Source organism: Salvelinus namaycush, chromosome 16, assembly GCF_016432855.1.
Source record: "Salvelinus namaycush isolate Seneca chromosome 16, SaNama_1.0, whole genome shotgun sequence".
Classification (NCBI taxonomy): domain Eukaryota; kingdom Metazoa; phylum Chordata; class Actinopteri; order Salmoniformes; family Salmonidae; genus Salvelinus; species Salvelinus namaycush.
The window spans coordinates 2,983,641-3,005,678 of record NC_052322.1 but is presented as its reverse complement, the minus strand read 5'-3'; the positions used below and the strand labels follow the sequence as shown (position 1 = coordinate 3,005,678).

Here is a 22,038-nt window from a genome sequence, read left to right as displayed (position 1 = left end):
AAACTTGAATATCACATTTACATAAGTATTCAGACCCTTAACTCAGTACTTTGTTGAAGTACCTTTGGCAGCAATTACAGCCTCGAGTCTCCTTGGGTATGATGCTACAAGCTTGGCACACCTGTATTTGGGAAGTTTCTCGCATTCTTCTCTGCAAATCCACTCAAGCTCTGTCAGGTTGGATGGGGAGTGTCGCTGCACAGCTCTGGCTGGGCTACTGAAGGACATTCAGAGACTTGTCCCGAAGCCACTTCTGCATTGTCTTGGCTATGTGCTTAGGGTCGTTGTCCTGTCGGAAGGTGAACCTTTGCCCCAGTCTGATTCATCAGACCAGAGAATCTTGTTCCTCTGAGAGTCTTTAGGTGCCTTTTGCCAAACTCCCAAGTGGGCTGTCATGTGCCTTTTACTGAGGAGTGGCTTCCGTCTGGCCACTCTACCATAAAGGCCTGATTGGTAGAGTGCTGCAGAGATGGTTGTCCTTCTGGAAGGTTCTCCCATCTCCACAGAGGAACTCTGGAGCTCTGTCACCATCGCATTCTGGGTCACCTCCCTGACCAAGGCCCTTCTCCCCCGATTGCTCAGTTTGGCCTGGCGGCCAGCTCTAGGAAGAGTCTTGGTGGTTGCAAACTTCTTCCATTTAAGAATGATGGAGGCCACTGTGTTCTTGGGGACCTTTAATGCTGCAGAAATGTTTTGGTACCCTTCCCCAGATCTGTGCCTCGACACAATCCTGTCTCAGAGCTCTACGGACAATTTCTTCGACCTCATGGCTTGGTTTTTGCTCTGACATGCACTGTCAACTGTGGGACCTTATATTAGACAGGTGTGTTCCTTTCCAAATCATGTCCAATCAATTTAATTTACCACAGGTGGACTCCAATCAAATTGTAGAAACATCTCACGGATGATCAATGGAAACAAGATGCACCTGAGCTCAATTTTGAGTCTCATAGCAAAGGGTCTGAATAGTTATGTAAATAATCTATTTCTGTTTTTTTATTTGTAATAGATTTTTATTATTTATACTTTTTTCGCTTTGTCATTATGGGCTATTGTGTGTAGATTTGTGAGAAGAAAAAAACATTTAATTAATTTTAGAATAAGACTGTAACCTAACAAAATGTGGAAAAGTCAAGGGGTCTTGAAGTACAAGAAATCCTGCTACGACAATATAGGAACAAGGTGGAATCCTATAACACAGGCTCCGATGCCTGATATATGTGGCAGTGCCTACAAAGGAAGACCCAGGCGTGATCTACCCTACAATGCCTCTCTACCATACGAACTCAATGCATTTTATGCACGCTTCGACAAAAACAACACAGAGCGTGCACGAGGCCCCCGCCAAACCAGGGGACTGGGTGATTTCGCTCTCCGAGGCCGACGTGAGTAGGGTTTTTAGTCAGGTCAACACTCTTAAGGACACGAGCTGGACGGTATTCCAGTTCACGTAATCCCCACATCTTTCAAGATGGCCTCCATCATGCCTGTTCCCAATAACTCTAAGCCTACCTGCCACAGTGACTACTGCTGTAGCACTCACTTCTATAATCATTAAGTACTTTGAAAGGCAGGTTATGGCACACATTAACTCCATCATCCCAGCCACCCTAGACCCACTCCAATTTGCATACCACCCCAACAGATCCATAGACGATGCAATCTCAATTACACTCCAGACTGACCTCACCCACCTAGATAAGAGGAATACCTACAGCATGTGAGAATGCTGTTCATTGACTACAGTTCAGCGTTCAACACCATAGTCCCCTCCAATCTCATCACCAAGCTTGGGATCCTGGGACTGAACACATCCCTCTGCAACTGGATCCTGGATTTCCTGACGGGCTGACCGCCGGTGAGCATAGGAAACATTACCTCTGCCAGGCTGACCTTCACCAAGGGGGCCCCACAGGGATTTGTGCTTAGTCCCTTCCTGGACTACCTGTTCACCCATGACTGTGTGGCCACGCATGACACCAACACCATCATCAGGTTTGCTGACAACACGACGGTGGTAGGCCTGATCGCCGGTGACGATGACGGTCAGTGACCAACCTTTCCCTCAATATCAGTAAGACCAAGGAGCTGATCCTGGACTACACATCAACGGGCTGCGTTGGAGCGGGTCCAGAGCTTCAAGTTCCTCGATATCCAAATCACTAAGTACTTCAAATGGTCCACACACAAACAGTCATGAACAAAGAGGTACCAGAGCATCAAGTCTGTCACCAACAGGCTCCTGAACAGCTTCTATCCCCAAGCCATAAGACTGCTAAGTAGCTAAAAAAAAAATGGCTACATGGACTATCTGCATTGACCCTTCTATTTTTTTTTGCACTGTCTTTATGCACACACACACACACACACACACACACACACACACACACACACACACACACACACACACACACACACACACACACACACACACACACACACACACACACACACACACACACACTATGCACATTCTACACACACACTCACACTGATACTCCAACACACACACACACAACACACAATACGCACACTTAATTTGCTCATACACCCATAACACGCACACACATCCATACTGACTCTACACACACACATACAGACACTCACATACAATCATCATATACTCTGTTTATCATATATCCTGATTTCTAGTCACCTTACCCCTATACATACTGTATCTAACCCTACCACTCCAGTATCCCTGCACATTGTACATATGGTAATGGAACTGACCCTGTATATACAGTGCCTTCAGAAAGTGTTCATACCCATAGACTTATTCCACATTTTTTTGTGTTACAGCCTGAATTCAAAATGGATTGTATTTATTTATTTTCTCACCCAACTACACACAATACCCCATAATGACAAAGTGAAAACATGTTTTTAGAAATGTTTGCAAATGTATTGAAAACTAAATACAGAAATATCTAATTTATGTAAGTGTTCACACCCCTGAGTCAATACTTTGTAGAAGCACCTTTAGCAGCGATTACAGCTGTGAGTCTTTCTGGGTAAGTCTCGTAGAGCATTCCACACCTAGAGTGTGCACCATTATTGTTTTCAAAATTCTTCAAGTTCTGTCAAATTGGTTGTTGATCACTGCTAGACAATCATTTGCAGCTGGTGCCATATATATCAAGCAGATTTAAGTCAAAACTGTAGCTTGGCCACTCAGGAACATTCACTGTCTTCTTGGTAAGCATATCCAGTGTAGATTTGGCCTTGTATTTTATGTTATTGTCCTGCTGAAAGGTGAATTCATCTCCCAGTGTCTGGTGGAAAGCAGACTAAACCAGGTTTTCCTCTGTGACTTTAGCACCATTCAGTTTCTTTTTTATCCTGAAAAACTCCCCAGTCCTTAATTAACAGTTACAAGCATATCCATAAACCCTGTGATTGAAAATATGGAGAGTGGTACACGGTAATGTGTTATGTTTTTATTGCAAATCCAATACACCACTTTGTATTCAGGACAAAAAGTGAATTGCTTTGCCACATTTTTGTAGTATTACTTTACTTTAAACGTATTTAGGCTTGCCATAACAAAGAGGTTGAATACTTATTGACTTCTTAGGGCTAGGTCCCTTTTTCTAAATTTCTACCTGAATGACATGCCCAAAGTAAACTGCCTGTTGCTCAGGCCCTGAAGCCAGGATATGCATATAATTGGTACCATTGGAAAGAAAACACTTTGAAGTTTGTGGAAATGTTTAAATAATGTAGGAGAATATAACACAATAGATATGGTAGGAGAAAATCCAAAGAAAAACCAACCAGAGTTTTTTTTGAGAGAGACCATGCTCTTACAATGGAAAGTATAAGGGCATACTGAAACTTAGCTCCCTGAATGCCATTCCTATGGCTTCCACAGGGTGTCAGCAGTCTATGTTCAAAGTTTCAGGCTTGTAACTTCAAAACGAAGGAGAAATATCAGTTTTAGTACAGGGACACAGTCTTGGAAATTCGTGTTTGCGCGCGCAATGAAGACAGAACGCACCTGCTAAAATCCTATTGAACATACTTCATTCTGTAAGAAATATTATAGTTTGATTACATTTTAGGGTATCTGAGGAGTAAATAGAAATGTATTTTGACTTGTTGAAACAAAGATTAGGGGTAGCTTTTCGGAATCCTTTCTCTGCATGTTGAATGAGTGGATTATTCAAATCGATGACGCCAACTAAAATTACTTTTTGGGATATAAAGAATGATTTTATCTAACAAAACAACACTACATGTTATAGCTGGGACCCTTTGGATGACGAATCAGAGGAAGGTTTTCAAAAAGTAAGTGAATATTTAATTGCTATTTGTGAATTTATGAAACCTGTGCCGGTGGAAAAATATTTTGACGTGGGGCGCTGTCCTCAAACAATCGCATGGCATGCTTTCGCTGTAATAGCTACTGTAAATTGGATAGTGCAGTTAGATGAACAAGAATATAAGCTTTCAACCGATATAAGACACTTGTATGTACCTAAAAGATGAATATTAATTATTTTTATGATTATTTATTTGAATTACGCCTAGGCTTAAGAATTATTGACTCAAGACATTTCAGCATTTCACTTAGGGGGCTCCCGAGTGGCGCAGCGGTCACTACAGACACCCTAGTTCGAATCCAGGCTGTATCACAACTGGCCGTGATTGGGAGTCCCATAGGGTGGTGCACAATTGGACCAGCGTCGTCCATGTTAGGCTGGTGTAGGCCATCATTGTAAATAAGAATTTGTTCTTAACTGACTTGCCTAGTTAAATAAAGGTTACATTTAAAAAATATATATATTTTTTTATTCATTTGTAAAAATGTTGATAAACATAATTCCACTTTGACATTATGGGGTATTGTGTGTAGGCCAGTGACAGAAAATCTCAATTTAATAAATTTTAAGTTCAAGCTGTAACACAACAAAATATGTAAAAGGTCAAGGGGTGTGAATACTTTCTGAAGGGGCTGTTGCTTCTATTTCTCGTGTTTTTGTTCTACTTATATTGATTACTGCACTGTTGGGAAACAGCAAGAAAAGCTCTATATCTATCATTGTACTAGAGCATGTGACAAAAAAACCTTGAAACTTGAAAACTTGTAATTGCTTATAAACGCTAATACATTTTTATAAACTTGTAAAAGTTATGAAATACATATTTATTTTATCAATGTTTTAATAATGTTTAATATTGACAGCTTTTATAAAGTTTAACCCAAATTAGAAAATAATATTTTATCTTTTAGTATTTTTTGTTGATTGGGAAAAATAATATACTGTACAGAAAAAGTGTTTATTTTTCCCTGTAATAAATATGTTTATGTTAATTAACTTCATAGAAATAATTAATAATATTACTTTCAGGTTAGGCATTTTTGGTAACATTTGCCATATTATATTGTTTTAACAGACTCTTTTTAAAATATTTTCTGAAAGTAATTATTTAATATACCCATATTGCTTGGAATGCATCCCCACCCCATCACTGTACATAATGCTCGCAATCACAACATGCCCATATCTGCACAAAAACATGAGTGTTTGCACACACACACACACACACGTGCGCACACACACAAACACATAGTGTACAAACCAAAGTGATTTTTCACAAACGGGAAATGATGTCAGGTCTTGTCTCCAAGGAGATGGAGGCAGTTGCTAAGATACTGTGACACTAGGATCTCTCCTCTTGCTCTCTCTCTCTCCCTCCCTCACACAGCACACAGTGTTGTCACCATGAATAGCACTAAATTATCTCAGTATCTCTCTCGTTCTCTATTACAGATGACATTGAACAGTGTTCTGTCTTTTCAGTCACAGTTCTATAAATAGAACAGATCCAAAAGTCTAAAGTGCCAAAATGTCATTTCATTAGCAAGCTCACATCAGATGCTTATCAAGCAGACTGTTATTTTGTTTAGTAGAATCTCAAATGGCTATATCTGAAAAGACAGGGCATGGACAGCTATCCAACATCCTTGATCCAAAGTGTCATGGAAATTATGATTATGTAGCAGCACCTTCCTGTGTGTCTCCACAGTCCTAGCTGCACCTTTCCAGAGCTATCAGCATGCTACATGTGTCTCGCAATGGCATGTCACTGCCAAATCTCCATCCCCCTCTCCCTCTATCTTTCTCTCTCTCTACCATGTGGATCCTAACACACCATTAAGAGTTCATGTGTTTGGCTGTATTGGAGATGGCGCCCATACACACCCCTCTCTCAATAGCAGGATTAGTCTCCTCAACTGTATTTCTGTCAGAGAGCCTCTCTGTACTGATGACACAAGCAATACAGCGATGAGTGTTTGTTCATTCGACGCGCACACACACTCACACACGTGCAAATGCGCAAACACACATACACACACACACACACACACACACACACACACTGCCACACATGCAATGACACAGTGAGGATAGAGTGTAGCGAGAGGGGGGCAAGAGGGAAGGCAGGGAGTGGGATGGGGTGGGCTTTGGTGGTGTGTGTGGAATCATTTTAAATGGCGCTAGGGTTGTAAGGGGATAAAGATGTACGGAGGAAGAGGAGAGCGAGAAGGGAGAGGACTAAGATTTCAAAAGAAGCACGGGGGAATGCAAGGGAGCTTGGGGGAATGCAAGGGAGCACGGGAAGAGGGAGAAAGAATGAAGGAATATCCTCTGCACCACTGTGTGACTGGAAATTTAATAGAGAGAGAGGTAGAGGGGGAGAGAGAGAGAGAGAGATGGGGGAGGGAGAGAGGAAGAGAGAGGCAAAAGGCACAGAGACCGCATTGCTGTGCGGCTCTTAGCGAAAGCTATCAATTGTGAACTATGCTCACTACGGCATTCAGGGAGAGGAAGGGGAGGAGTCAAAGTGAGAGAGAGGGTGAACGAATGAGGGAGAGGGTGAACGAATGAGGGAGAGGGTGAGAGAGAGAGAGAGAGAGAGAGAGAGAGAGAGAGAGAGAGAGAGAGAGAGAGAGAGAGAGAGAGAGAGAGAGAGAGAGAGAGAGAGAGAGAGGTACATATCTGAGGGGTTCTTCAGGTGAATACTCACCTCCTGTACTGTGGAGATAGATGGGGGATGGAGGTGAGGAGAAGTGCGTGTGTGGTTGTATAAGCTACGGCTTTTGAACTTAAAATGGGTTAATGTGGGTGCAGCTTGAACGTTGATTGAGAGCAAATTCCATATGCAGTTTATTGCTGAGAAAAGCTATAGTCTTGTGTTTTATAATTCAACACACATCTTAATGGTATGCGTGGAAACAGAGTGACAGGATCCAGTGCATTGTACAACAGGTTTCTAAAGTTGAGTGATGTGAAGGGCCATAACAACAGTCAAGGAGCATAGTATACACCAGGTGGAGCAGTGTCACTATTTATTCTAAACTCCATTACTTTTAGATTAGGAGCCAATGCATGAGAAAGAAAGGACAAAAAACAGACTAATGGGACCACATGCCACACATGGCATCCCAATACACATAATTGCTGTCCAAGGTTGCTATGTCCCCACAAAACCATTGGCTGTCATATCTTTTCAGATGGTCCATGTTTTTTTATTGGTCCGTTGCCCCTCTATCATAATAAGCCGTATGCCATGATGCCACAACCTTAGATAAAGTACCAAACTTTAAAACCCTAGTTGAAAAGACAATGTTTTGTATGTCTAGGAAATGTTCATAGTGCATTAAACCAATGTTGATTGGTCTGATATGTAAGGTTTCAGCACCAATAGTACAACTGAAAATGTCCAGGGGGTTCGTGAAATAGCATTCTATGCCAAAAAGGCCCAGTGGCAATATGCTCACTAACTGTGAGATGTGACTGTGAACCAGCGATATCCTGATCTCAAGACCCCCACACTGCAGAGAAATCCGGTGCAACTTTTCCTGAAATGTACCGAATGACTCGATGAATAGAGTGCTTAGTCACATCAAACACTTTACACTCTGACCGTAGATGTATCTAGGTTCCCTCAAATCCACTGGACCTGAGTATAGCCCACTCACCCGGCAACATACAGTAGGGGCTGCACAACGATTGCAGACCATAATGACATTAGTGCATCACCGCCATTTGTCTTGGAATACATAACAAATATATATATATATTAACCTTCATTTAACTAAGCAAGTCAGTTAAGAACAAATTGTTATTTACAATGACGAGTTTCTTGATCATGGCCCTTCCTTAATCAATGGTTCGTTGGTCTTCTGTGGTCCATGTTGAGGTCTACGCTGACTTCGTGGCATTCAGCTGCAGACCTACGGAATGTGCGTAAACTGTCGCTTATGCTGGAGTGCGAAAATACTATGCCAAACGGGCGCCGTCTCGTTTGCTGCCTGCGCGCGTCTCCAAGGATGAGAAGATGCTCGGATGCATCCATTACGGATTTCGTTCTTATTTGAACTGAATAGCGATTTAACTATGTTAATGTGTACGTTTCTTCACCCTGTTCGTGTAGTTTGTGGGTTCTGCTTATGTTGAACGTGCTATCCGGTGTATGAAGTCCCTTCGTTGCGTTGGTGCTGCGGAAGACAAGAGAGCCGAGCTAACATCCGTGGAAGAGAGCTAATCAATTTAGAGAAGAGAAAAAGAGGGATAGTTAAGGGGTTGGGGAACTGACGAGAAGAGAGGGAACGAAAGGAGAGAGAACGTCGACCTCACACCCCAGAAATTGAAACAGAAAGGTATGGGTCTATTGGACGTAGGTGAAATGGCCGTCGTAGTCAACCTATTTGTTATTTTGGTATGATTCTGCGTATATCAGGTGGAGACATTACCGTTTTATTTGCTCAAATTGCTTAGTATAAATGAATATCGGGGGAACCATTGGGTTACAATTTAAAAATGTTGGAAATCAAAGCTAATGTGTTGTAAGACATTCTTAAGATCATTTATTCAAATCGAAAAGGTGCTGGAATCATACATCGGCTTATTTTGTAACATACCTGCCTAATGTTAAATAACATTATTTTTTGTTGCATTTGTTTAGTTTAGTCAAAGAGAGTCGATGCAAGCCATTTTGTAATTCAGAATTAGGCCTATTCTCATTTCAATTGCGTTCCATAGGTGCGCCGTAGCGCGAGGCCAGCTGCATTATTAGAATTATATGATAATTTATAGTCACAAGGGTTTATTGTGCTTTGGTCATACACTGAGGATAGATTACAACTATTTTTCATTTTTGAATGATATGGGAATGATCTAATTCGACTTTTTATTCCAATGATTTAGACTCTCCATTTTATGCTGTAAAATGACCAAATGAAGATAAAAAAAATCCCCTGCAAATGAAGTATAAGCCACCATTTTAACCTTAACATCATTTCCCCTATAAAACACTGATTTCAACTATTGTTTATATAGCCTCATCCTAACCGGATTCCCACCTTCAACAACTCCGAATCCATTTAGTGTTGTCATAGTTACAGTAGATGATGTTAGCCTGCTGCACCTGTGTGGCTTTGTGTTAATCTCAGACCAGCTGTAAATATTAGGCCTAATTGAGCCTGGTATACAGGATCTCTCTTAATGCTCAGGTAGCCTTCAGTTTAAGAATATTCAAAGCCACAAATGCTAACACTTAAAGACTGCTTGTGTAATGCTTTATAACTTGTTATACGCACATAGGCTATTAACCTTTATAATGTCTCATAATAAGCTGTATAACAGGCTATATTAGGTCTATGTCTCTTATGTATCAACATTTCAACTGACTCAAAATGGCTATTGGTTATTTAGTCATGATTAATATAAGGCTATTATAATAGTCTACATTATACATTATACAATGCATTATAATGGCATAATAATGCACATAATAGTTGCAGGCTTTTGAAGTAAATTATAACCAAAGGCTATTTAAGTAAAGTGTCACCCCACAATAATCACCTCAACATGTGACCAGATCCAAAGAATAAAGCATTGGTAGAATACAGTAATGACACAATAATCATGTGTTTGTATAACATTTGGTCAGCAGGTTGCAGATCATTTGTTTCTTCACGATTAAATGCTTTCTTCTCCCACGACTGATTGTGTGTAGTAGTACATGGGTGCCACCATGTAGATAATGTTTTTCAACAGAATCGGCGGAATGAATACACCCCTGATCACGCGTAAACACAGTTCACTTTCATTGCAGTCACGTTGTATTCCTTCTCGCATCTATGCGAACTCCTCCTCACCCCCATGTGGAGTTCAATGCACAACACATCAGCTGCATGTGACCCGGTGAAAAACCCTTCCAAGCCAAACCGCTACATACAGCCTACATCGTTGTCACCATATTAACTAAAGTAACATCATAGTCAGCATAGATAGAACTAACGCGGTAGTAAACCCGCTACAATCAAGCAGTAATGTTACAGTGTACAGTCAGTAAGCAGTTACACTGGCGGGCCCCGGTGGCAATAAATTAGTTAAACCAAAAGTATACCTTAACTTGGAAGAGTTCCATGTGTTGTGTTGGAGAGTCATAGTTAGCTAGCTAACATAGCATCCCTCTGTTTGAGTAGGGTGTTTCAGTAGGCTAAACTAGATAGCTGCATTTGCTAGCTAAGTAAGTGAAACTGAAAGTGGAAATGACACTCCTTCTCCTTAATTTTGGAAGATATTAATTTGTTCAAAACTGTTCAACTACTGTCTTTCTCTCTCTTTGAGTCAACTACTCACCACATGTTATGCACTGCAGTGCTAGCTATCATTTGATTGGGTGGACAACATGTCAGTTCATACTGCAAGAGCTCTGAAAGGTTGGAGGACATCCTCCGGAAGTTGTCATAATTACTGTGTAAGTCTATGGAAGGGGTTGAGAACCATGAGCCTCCTAGTTTGTGTATTGAAGTCAATGTACCCAGAGGAGAACTAGAGGAGAACTGAAGCTAGCTGTCCTCCGGCTACACCATGGTGCTACCCTACAGAGTGCTGTTGAGGCTACTGTAGACCTTCTTTGCAAAATCGTGTGTTTTAATCAATTATTTGGTGACATGATTGTATTTAGTATAGTTTTATCTAAAAAGGATAACTTTTAAAATGCTTAAAATGTGTATTTTTATGAAATTCACTGAGGAGGATGGTCATCCCCTTCCTCCTCTGAGGAGCCTCCACTGATATGTAACCAATTGACCCTAATAAGAGAATATGCACTATAGAATTGCACCATTGTACCATCGACAGTGCACAGAGTGTATGAAAGTGTCCTCAAAAAAGGGATACATCTATGGACAACAATGTGTGTGCTGTTAGATGTTTTCATGGCCTTGGAATGAGTCTTAGGGCTCGATTCAGTCCATATCGCTGAAGATAGCGCAGTAAACATTTAAGGCAAAATGTTCCCCCTTTGTCACAGAGACTGCATTCACGGTAAACACTGCATATATCGGCTCAATCGGAAAATACCTTTACATTTAAATCGCTCTATACCATGGCTCTTCCGCAATACAGATTGAATCGAGCCCTTAGTGAAGAGCAATCTTTTCCCCTATCAAGCCATGGGTCTGGCTAATTAACTTGTTTTACAATGGTGTGTCTCTCTGTCGTCTTGTAAAGCCCAACATACAGTTCTTATATAATGAAAATGGAAATTTCCTGAACAAGATCTGCACGATAAAATGGGACATTTTCACAATTATGGACAAGCCCATCGTCTCAGAGGCATCATCCTGTAGTGTAGGCCCCACATAGATCGTGAACGGACACCACACACATTGAATATATTCTCCTTCTCCAATACTACTGTCTGTTGCAAAGACCTGGAGGCTATGTTATGCACATTGACACAATAATAATTTGTCTCAATGTTGCAATTATAGTGGAGGATCATGGATTGAAACTGCACTTTGGTGTGTGTGTGTGTGTGTGTGTGTGTGTGTGTGTGTGCTGGTTCCAGTGGCGATTTTCGCCTGTAAATCTTGGTAGGGGAAAAAAACATGTGGGATGCATGCCACCTAAGCCACTACACAACACTAAACAATACATTAACAATACATGAATTACACTATACCACTGCTACACCTGGCTATCAGCGGAGCCTTGTCTGGCAGCGAAACAGTTCATTCAGCCTCATTTACTGCCTTTAAAAAAACATAGCTGACATGGCTGACTTTCTTAAACAAATGTGGTTTCTACTGACAATTGAGATGTACAAACTATGGCATAAGGGGACAACAAGCAGATAAGAGGCAATCCGGAATTTCAATTAAGACATTCATGAGCGAGCTAAGACGGACATAGTCAATATAACTATTTGATTAGAACTTTTGAAATGTACGGTGAAAGAATTCAGAACATGGGCCGTTCTTACAGTGTTCTCCCTGTACACCAAGTCAGAACTGTAGGATAAATAAAGCAGGTATATAAGCAGACAATGAAAGCTCTTGCAATATTTGATGATTACATTTCTCAAAAACAGGTTATGGGCTACATGTGCACCACCAAGTCAGAACAGTAGGCGAAATTAAGAGGCTGAAAATAGACCAAATTATTAGGGTGAGGCACATGGGCTACTTACAGCTTACTACACAACATACACTTAGTATTACTTTCTTAGCTACAGTATACATATCTCCCTGGCATATTACATCATTTATGAAGCAGCATACAATACATTTTTGGACTCACCTTGTTGTGCTGTGCTCACTTGAACAGGAAGGATGTGTGGCGGTCCTTCGTGGGTAAATTTTGTCATAAAACTTTGTCATCAAAGTCTGGCATTCTCTGGATTTATGGGGCTTTCAAGACAACTGGGAACTTGGGAAAAAAAGGTTGAATCATGATAACGTCAGTGCTCTTCAGGTCGTAGCTCTAGAAAGAGTCCCAAGTTTCCGATTTACAATTCTGAGTTCAATGAAAGTTCAAAACGTATTTTCCCAGTCGTAGCTCATTTTTCTCAACTTCCCAATTGTCTTGAACTCACTAAAGTCAGATTTTGCACTTCCGACTTAACAGTTGTTTTGAGTGCAGCACAAATCATGCTTCATTGACAGAATGGTCAATGTTGAATGTTTATTATTTTCAACTAGGAAAAGAGACCCTTAATCTTAGACTTGGGACCACACAGCCACTCCACTGAATAGCGGGCTAATGATTGCAGTTAGCCACTGATTCCTTCTAAACCACTCATTGTTGAATTTGCGATTTCCAACTTGTTGAGTAATGTTTATGTCCAATGGCCAATGAGCACCGATACGTTGTATCTATAATTTCTCTTCATTGTTTCTCTTCATATGACAAGGATTAAAAAGGATTTGCCAGTAGATTGTTTACTTGATTCATGATGGTGACTGCTAGCTAAGATTTTGAAAGTATAATGTTGCCATGATCAGTTCAAAGCTACTGTAGATATAACGTGATTTGACGTCATTTTATCTGTGGCCAATGACCTTGAGCCTTCTTGGATGGGCAATTCTAATGTAACTCTATGGCAGCACTCAAGGGGCTAGAATTTTCAAGGTCTACCCTTAAACTTGGCGGTGACGTATTGTCCCTATGAGTGACGGAATACTGAGCCAATCACGAAGCAACACTCCGTATTTTCTGCTGGCTTGCCCCACCACCATAGAAAGCACTGAGCTAGGCTGAAACACCTGTATTTTGGAGCTGCGTTAACCAAGAAAACAACAAAAGAGACAATGTTTGTATGCAGCTTTATTAACTCATTGAAATACAGTACCAGTCAGACGTTTGGACACACCTACTCATTCAAGAGTTTTTCTTTATTTTTACAATTTTCTACATTGTAGTATAATAGTGAAGACGTCATAACTATGAAATAACACAAATGGAATTATGTAGTAACCAAAAAAGTGTTATACAAATCAAAATAGATTTTAGATTTTAGATTCTTCATAGCAGCCACCCTTTGCCTTGATGACAGCTTTGCACACTCTTGGCATTCTCTCAACCAGCTTCACCTGGAATGCTTTTCCAACAGTCTTGAAGGAATTCCATCATATGCTGAGCACTTGTTGGCTGCTTTTCCTTCACTCTGCAGTCCAAATAATCCAAACCATCTCAATTGGGTTGAGGTTGAGTGATTGTGGAGGCCAGGTCATCTGATGCATCATTTCATAACTCTCCTTCTTGGTCAAATAGCCCTTACACAGCCTGGAGGTGTGTTAGGTCATTGTATTGTTGAAAAAAAAATGATAGTCCAACTAAGTGCAAACCAGATGGGATGGCGTATCTGTGCAGAATGCTGTGTGCCTTGAATTCTAAATAAATCACAGACCGTTTCAACAGCAAAGCACCCCCAACATCATCACACCTCCTCCTCTATGCTTCACGGTGGGAACCACACATGCGGAGATCATCCGTTCACCTACTCTGCGTCTCACTAGGACACTGCAGTTGGAACAAAAAATCTCAAATTTGGACTCAACAGACTAAAGGACAGAATTCCACCGGTCTAATGTCCATTGCTCGTGTTTCTTGGCCCAAGCAAGTCTCTTCTTATTATTGGTGTCCTTTAGAAGTGGCTTCTTTGCAGCAATTCGACCATGAAGGCCTGATTCATGCAGTCTCCTCTGAACAGTTGATGTTGAGATGTGTCTGTTACTTGAACTCTGTAACGCATTTTTTGGCCTGCAATTTCTGAGGCTGGTAACTCTAATGAACTTATCTTCTGCAGCAGAGGTAACTCTGGGTCTTCCTTTCCTGTGGCGATCCTCATGAGAGCCAGTTTCATCATAGCGCTTGATGGTTTTTGTGACTGCACTTGAAGAAACTTTCAAAGTTCTTGACATTTTCCGCGTTGACTGACCTTCATGTCTTAAAGTAATTATGGACAGTTGTTTCTCTTTGCTTATTTGAGCTGTTCTTGCCATAATATGGACTTGGTCTTTTACCAAATAGGGCTATCTTCTGTTTACCACCCCTTCCTGGCTCATACACATTAAGAAGGAAAGAAATTCCACATATTAATTTTTAACAAGGCACACCTGTTAATTGAAATGCATCCAGGTGACTACCTCATGAACCTGGTTGAGAGCATGCCAAGAGTTGCAAAGCTGTCATCAAGGCAAAGGGTGGCCACTTTGAAGAATCTCAAATATAAAATATATTTTGATTTGTTTAACACTTTTTTTGCTTACTACATGATTCCATATGTGTTATTTCATAGTTTGTATGTCTTCACTATTATTCTACAATATACAAAATAGTCAAAATAAAGAAAAACCCTGGAATGAGTAGGTGTGTCCAAACATTTGACTGGTATTTTTATTTTTTATTTTTTTACATTGTTTGCAAACTGATATGTGACATGTATTAATGCCAAAATAACATGCAAAACAGGCAAGCCCCCAAAACGTTTTATTTTTTTGTTTCTAAAAATGTAGGGCTCACAACAGGTGGGCCTCTGCCCCACCTGCCCTGAATGACAGATCGCCACTGGCTGGTGTGAGGGTGGGTAAAGAACATTTCTGTAGACCTATAATTAGCATATTCTTAATGGCTGCTTTAAGACAATAAATATTTGAAAAGCGATTGATGTTCACCTAATCTGCTGCCTATACTGTATGCAGATTAGGATTCATGAAGAGTTTGTTTCCCTACACTGTTATTGTGAAAGGCAAGGGTCGGCCTTCGTGTGCAATGTATACGTTTTGAGGGATCATCACTGAACCAGATACTGTGACATGTTGGTGTATGTGCAATTGATGGTTTCTTTCTTTCTCTGTATATATGTTACGTTTGGTCTAAAGATATATTGGACTCACTGAGGCTACTCAATAATTATTACTATTACTGAGCTGTAATCCACCAGCCCAGTATTTCAGATTGGTTTGGGTGAATTCTTTGAACACTTGTAAAGCACTTTCTTAATGACCCCTTTGTCAGAGAATGAAACATACTATGACTACTGAGCAAGTGTGTTGGCTGTTGACATGCAGTCACTCGACCATGTAATAGCCTACGGAACCCTAAAAGCTTGTGGCTTAGGTGTTAATTGAGCAAAAAGCGAGACACTGATTGGTTGAAAACGACTGAAGTACATCTGCTAGCAAACTGCTAACTGCACAGTGCTAGAGTGGAATAGGATAGTGCACGGGGCAGTAAAACACAAGATGGTGTGTGAGCCGGTTGCCGTAGCAACCATGTTTCTCGGACCACATGCATTCATGGCACTGCATAGGAGAGATGATGTTTTGGGTTAACTATAAACCTGGGTTAAAATCTGACTATTCACCAGAGAAGTATGATATGAATGGATACATCAATAAGTTGAGCTAAAGTAGCTTTTGTTTGAACAGCAGGGCCTTGACCTAAATACAGTATTTTATTGAAGGTCTCCATCTTTGTCGGTCTTAAAGGGAAAGTATAGGGTAGTTTGTGTGGAGGAGGATGGAAGGGGGTTCCCATGTTTGTATACATGCTAAAATGACCATGTTAGCAATTTTACTATCCAGATTCTGGCGCACAATTGGCCCAGCGTCGTCCGGGTTAGGTTTTGGCCGGGGAAGGCCGTCATTATAAATAAGAATTTGTTCTTAACTGACTTTCCTACGTTAAAAAATAAAGGTTAAATACAAATTGTGGAAGCACTGTATTCTACGTGGCAGAAATGACCAGGTAGAAATCATATAGTTAAATGGTACACATCAATAACCTATAAATTACTTGTTTGTGTCTACATAAGACAAATGCAGTGTGTGTACATCCTGAGTAGCCTGATGGTATCACACTAGAGGTGCAGGGCTGAGTTGCTTAACAGAATAGCCTGTTCACTGTGTAATGGGCTATTGAAATGATATACACTCGCCTCCATATGTATTTGTATAGTGAGGGTAAATCTTTAATTTGGCTCTATACTCCAGCATTTTAGATTTGAGATAGAATGTTTCATATTAGCCGACGGTACCAAATGTCACCTTTATATTTTTAGAGTATTTTCATACATATCTGTTTTGCTGTTTCGAAATGAAAGCGATTTATGTATCTAGTCCCCCCATTTGAAGAAGTTATAAGTATTTGGACGTTCACTTATAGTGTATTAAAGTAGTCGACTGTTTAGTATTTGGTCCCATATTCCTTGCACGCAATGACTACATGAAGCTTGTGACTCTACAAACTTGTTGGATGCATTTGCTGTTTATCTCTGTTTTGAATTATGTTTTGCCTAATAGGAACTGAATGGTAAATAATGTCTTGTGCCATTTTGGAGTCACTTTTATTGTAAGTAAGAAAATAAGATGTTTCTGAACACTTCCACATTCATGTGGATGCTGCTATTATTATGGATAATCATGAAGGAGGCACAAAGATCATACCCCCCCAAAAAAGGTTAGCCTCCCTGTTATTGGTAATGCTGAGAGATAAGCATCTTTTGTTGTAGCCTCTGAACAGGATCTCTCTCATCATTATTCACGATTCATTCATGATTTTTCTTAATCGTGGCATTATCAGGATCAATCTAGAAGTGTTCAGAAACATCTCATCTACTCACTTAGAAATAACATGACTCCAGTCATCATTCACCGTTCAGTTACTATCGGGCCAAACGCAACCAAATCAAATTTCAAATGCTTCCCGACCAGTTTTTAGAGTCACAAGCTTGATGTAGTTACATTGTGTGCAAGGAATATGGGACCAAATACTAGACTAGTTACATGAAGTGTTTTCCTTTCTAAATGGTAAAACGGATAATATGCATGAAAATACCCTCAAATAAAGGGTGACATTCCTTAATGTTGCATCATATTAAACATTTGATCTCAAATCCAAAATGCTGGAGTATAGAGCCAAATAAAAAAATCCTAAATACATATGAGGGGAGTGTAGGAGCAGTACTAGGGGTCCCTCAAGTTTAATTCAGGTTCTTGCACCCCAGTCCAACCCTATAGGCCTATTGGAGGATCAGGAGAGGTGCAGATGCAGACCAGTCAAGAGAGGTGCAGATTTTTTTTTGCAAATCATGTCCAATCAGTTGAATTTATCTCATAGCAAAGGGTCTGAATACTTATTTAAATAAGGTATTACAGTTTTATATTCGTAATACATTTGCAAAAATTTCTAAAAACCTGTTTTCATTATGGGGTAGTGTGTGTAGATTGCTGAGGAAATGTTTTCATTTAATCCATTTTAGAATTAGCCTGTAACGTAACACAATGTGGAATAAGTCAAGGGGTCTGAAAAGTTTTCGGAAGGAACAGTATATTATGTCACCCCCACTTCTAAAACCAAAGTTGCGCCCCTGCCCCTCAGTATCACAAAGCATACCACCCAGTTCTTAGTAATCAGTACAACCGATTGTGATTCAATGAATATCTGTCTTTCAGAACAATAGGGCTAGGTCACCATTCATTGGATGTGGGGAAACTTTTAGCTGTCTCCCTCATGTAGCAGTAGTTGTGTAACATTGATTTTAAAAATCGGTTATACTTCATTAAATATAATTTCAAACTGACAGTACAGCACTTGCTTGTTATTGTCTTTTAAAGTGATGTTGGTATGTGATCAAGTCTATTTATCCCTGCAAATACCTTTTCTCCACATACATTACTGTGTGACATTACCGTGTGTATGATTATGCTCATAAATACCAAAGGTGTTTGTTTTACTCTCATCATTGAGTAATGAATCATACGCTACATTTATTTCATGACCAATATTTATTTTGCTCTAGGCCTGTGGTGCTTTGAGTTGTGACACACCTTAGCTTTCAAGTGAGCTTTTTAGAATTTTGTGATCCACCTTTTGAACAAGTATCAAGCCTTGACCAACATTTTTACCTCGACCTATGAATGAAATAGTAGGTGACTCACTAGTAGGCTCTAGAGCCTAATTTGTGAGAACCAATGCTCTAGTGTAAACCTGAAAGTTTAACATGCTTTCCATGCATTTTATCTATTGACCATCAATCTTGCAATTGCATTCCACATGATTAAATATTTCACAGTGCTTCTACAGTTACAGAGCTAATGTGTCAGTACTCATGTCTTGTTCAGTTGTCTGATCCCCCTTTCTTTCTTTCTTCTTTCTCTCTCTCTCTCCCTCCTACAGTGAGGAGCATCTACCCTCCATAGAGACACCCCTTTCAAGAGCCTATTCACCAAACATCTCCTTTTTTATTGTAATAATTGTCATGGGACAATTATTAATTCTCTAAAAAAATATGCTGAAAAATAGACGGCATTCTATATTTAAACTGACATGAACAAAGTCAAGTGAGGAAATATAAATGATAAATCAAGAGACCATTTAATATCTAACAGTTCTTCATGATTTTTAAAGAGAAGAATAGAATGTATTGGTGAAATGAACATCAAGAGAACCACTTAATTGTCTTGTATCGGAGGTGATTTATCAACATATTAGAACTAAGGGTGGGTCATGACCAATTTGCCATGCATGTTGTCATGGTGACCAGCCCCTCCACCCCCTCCCCCCTCCTCTGGTTGGTCCAGCTTTTGCTGTGGCTTCACCACCATGGACCTCAGCTGACAGAGGCCGTGCCCCCATGTCCCAACCCTTGTAGCTGCTCCAATCAGGCAAGCCGCGTCATCTGTACAAGGAAGAGTTTAGAGGACGTACCGGACAGTATATCTGTGAACACAAGATACCTCAACTTACAAGAGAACACGATTCAGGTAAATATGCCTTTCTCTCATTACATTTACCCACAATTCATACATGTACGCATATGAACAGAGTATGCTTTACGGCAGAGAGGTTTCATATGGCTACAATGTACCAGCATGTTTTTATATCTCTCAACAGGTGATAAAGTCAGACACATTCAAGCACCTGCGGCATTTGGAAATACTACAGCTCTCCAAGAATCACATCCGACAGATTGAGGTGGGCGCGTTCAATGGCTTGCCAAACCTCAACACCCTTGAGCTCTTTGACAATCGCCTCACGCTGGTACCATCGCAGGCCTTTGAGTACCTCAGCAAGCTGCGGGAGCTCTGGCTACGGAACAACCCCATCGAGACACTGCCAGCGTACGCCTTTCACCGCGTTCCCTCTCTGCGCCGGCTCGACCTGGGCGAACTCAGAAAGCTGGACTACATCTCCGAGGCCGCCTTTGAGGGCCTGGTCAACTTGCGCTTCCTGAACCTGGGCATGTGCGGCCTGAAGGACATCCCCAACCTCACGCCCTTGGTCAGACTGGAGGAGCTGGAGCTGTCAGGAAACCAGTTGGGGATCGTCAGGCCGGGCTCCTTCCAGGGCCTGGTGTCACTGCGCAAGCTATGGCTCATGCACTCCAAGGTGACGGTCATTGAGCGCAATGCCTTCGACGACCTGAAGAACCTGGAGGAGCTCAACCTGTCCCACAACTCCCTGCATTCACTGCCCCACGACCTCTTCACCCCGCTGCACCAGTTGGAGCGGGTGCACCTCAACCACAACCCCTGGGTGTGCAACTGCGATGTCCTGTGGCTCAGTTGGTGGCTTAAGGAGACAGTGCCCAGTAACACCACATGCTGTGCCCGTTGCCACGCGCCCCCAGTCCTGAAGGGCCGCTACATCGGTGAGCTGGACCAGAGTCACTTCACATGCTACGCTCCCGTCATCGTAGAACCACCCACCGACCTCAATGTCACAGAGGGTATGGCCGCGGAGCTGAAGTGTCGCACTGGCACCTCCATGACGTCTGTCAACTGGCTCACCCCAAATGGCACCCTCATGACCCATGGATCGTACCGTGTCAGGATCTCAGTCCTTCATGACGGAACCCTGAATTTCACCAACGTTACTGTGCAGGACACGGGCCAATACACCTGCATGGTGACCAACTCCGCCGGCAACACCACGGCGACTGCAGTGCTCAACGTGTCCTCCTCCGACTCCAGCAACCCCTACAGCTTCTTCACCACCGTCACTGTTGAAACTGTGGAAACAAACAATGGTGAGGATGCTGGGAGGCAGTACATAAATGAAACCTATGTACCACCAGATTACCTGGGTCCCACTTTTTCAGGAGGGGTACTGGGTAAAGGCAGGGCTGGATTCACCATATCGCCATCTCGCTCTTCTCTCAACTCTTTCTCCCCGCGTGCCACCAGAAACACTGAAAATACAGTCACAGTGTCGATAATGGATGTCACAAACATTACTGGCCTGGACGACGTGATGAAGACCACCAAGATCATCATTGGCTGCTTTGTGGCCATCACCTTCATGGCAGCCGTGATGCTTGTGGTCTTCTACAAGCTGAGGAAGCAGCACCAGCTGCATAAGCACCATGGCCCCACCCGCGCCATTGAGATCATCAATGTGGAAGATGAGATTGGTGCCGGGGCCGGGAGCGGCATCTCAGGGGGATCGACCATGCAATCTGTGTGCGGAGGAGACGGAACATTGAGGATGCATCACCCGGAAATAGTCAACCTTCCCAACATTGGGCGATCAGACCATCTTAACCATTACTACAAGGCCAATCATTTCAACAACAATGTGATGGGTCTGAGCATTGGGACAGGGGCAGGAGTCGGTACTCTAAGCAACAAGAACAATCTGTCTACACTTAACCAGCAAGGCCAGGATATCCCAATCTCCTGTACACAGGTTCCAATCTCCTCCGCCACTTTCCAGACCATGTCTGGAAATGGCACCAACACCAACCCTCTTTCTGTTTCCCCACCTCTGCCAATGTCCCTCCCCATGCCCCCCATGGGATTACATGGATCGATCAAGGGTTTCATGGGCCAGAACCAGAACCCACAAATGGAACCTCTTCTCTTCAAGGGAAACTCAAAGGAAAACGTTCAAGAGACTCAAATTTGAGAACAACGAGTGAGGAGAGAGAGAGAGTGCAAGGGAACGACAGAGAGGGGATTGATGGCTGGTTTATGCACTGAATGATTAGACACTACAGTGCGTTGATATTACACCAAGAGAGAGGATAGACTGACACCGCAATACACAAACGCATAGGCTGGTCAGCTAAAGTGTACTGAGCCAAGGATTACCACAATGGGCCACTTGTGTTTGTAGTAACGGTCACGGCAATGGAGTTAAATATCGAACATCGCTACAATGTAAATCTGTGCCAAAGCAAATGTTTCTTGACGTTTCTATGAGTTGTATTCACATAGGGAATTGAGCC

General features: G+C 41.7%; 1 protein-coding gene across 1 annotated transcript; it reads left to right on the top strand.

Moving 5' to 3' along the window:
* Positions 1 to 19,330: 19,330 nt before the first annotated feature.
* LOC120060631 (leucine-rich repeat-containing protein 4B-like) lies at positions 19,331 to 21,716 on the top strand. The gene is made up of 2 exons (XM_039010018.1): positions 19,331 to 19,573; positions 19,704 to 21,716. The coding sequence occupies exons 1-2, from the start codon at positions 19,331 to 19,333 to the stop codon at positions 21,714 to 21,716; spliced, it is 2,256 nt and encodes a 751-aa protein (XP_038865946.1).
* The last annotated feature ends 322 nt before the right edge of the window (positions 21,717 to 22,038 follow it).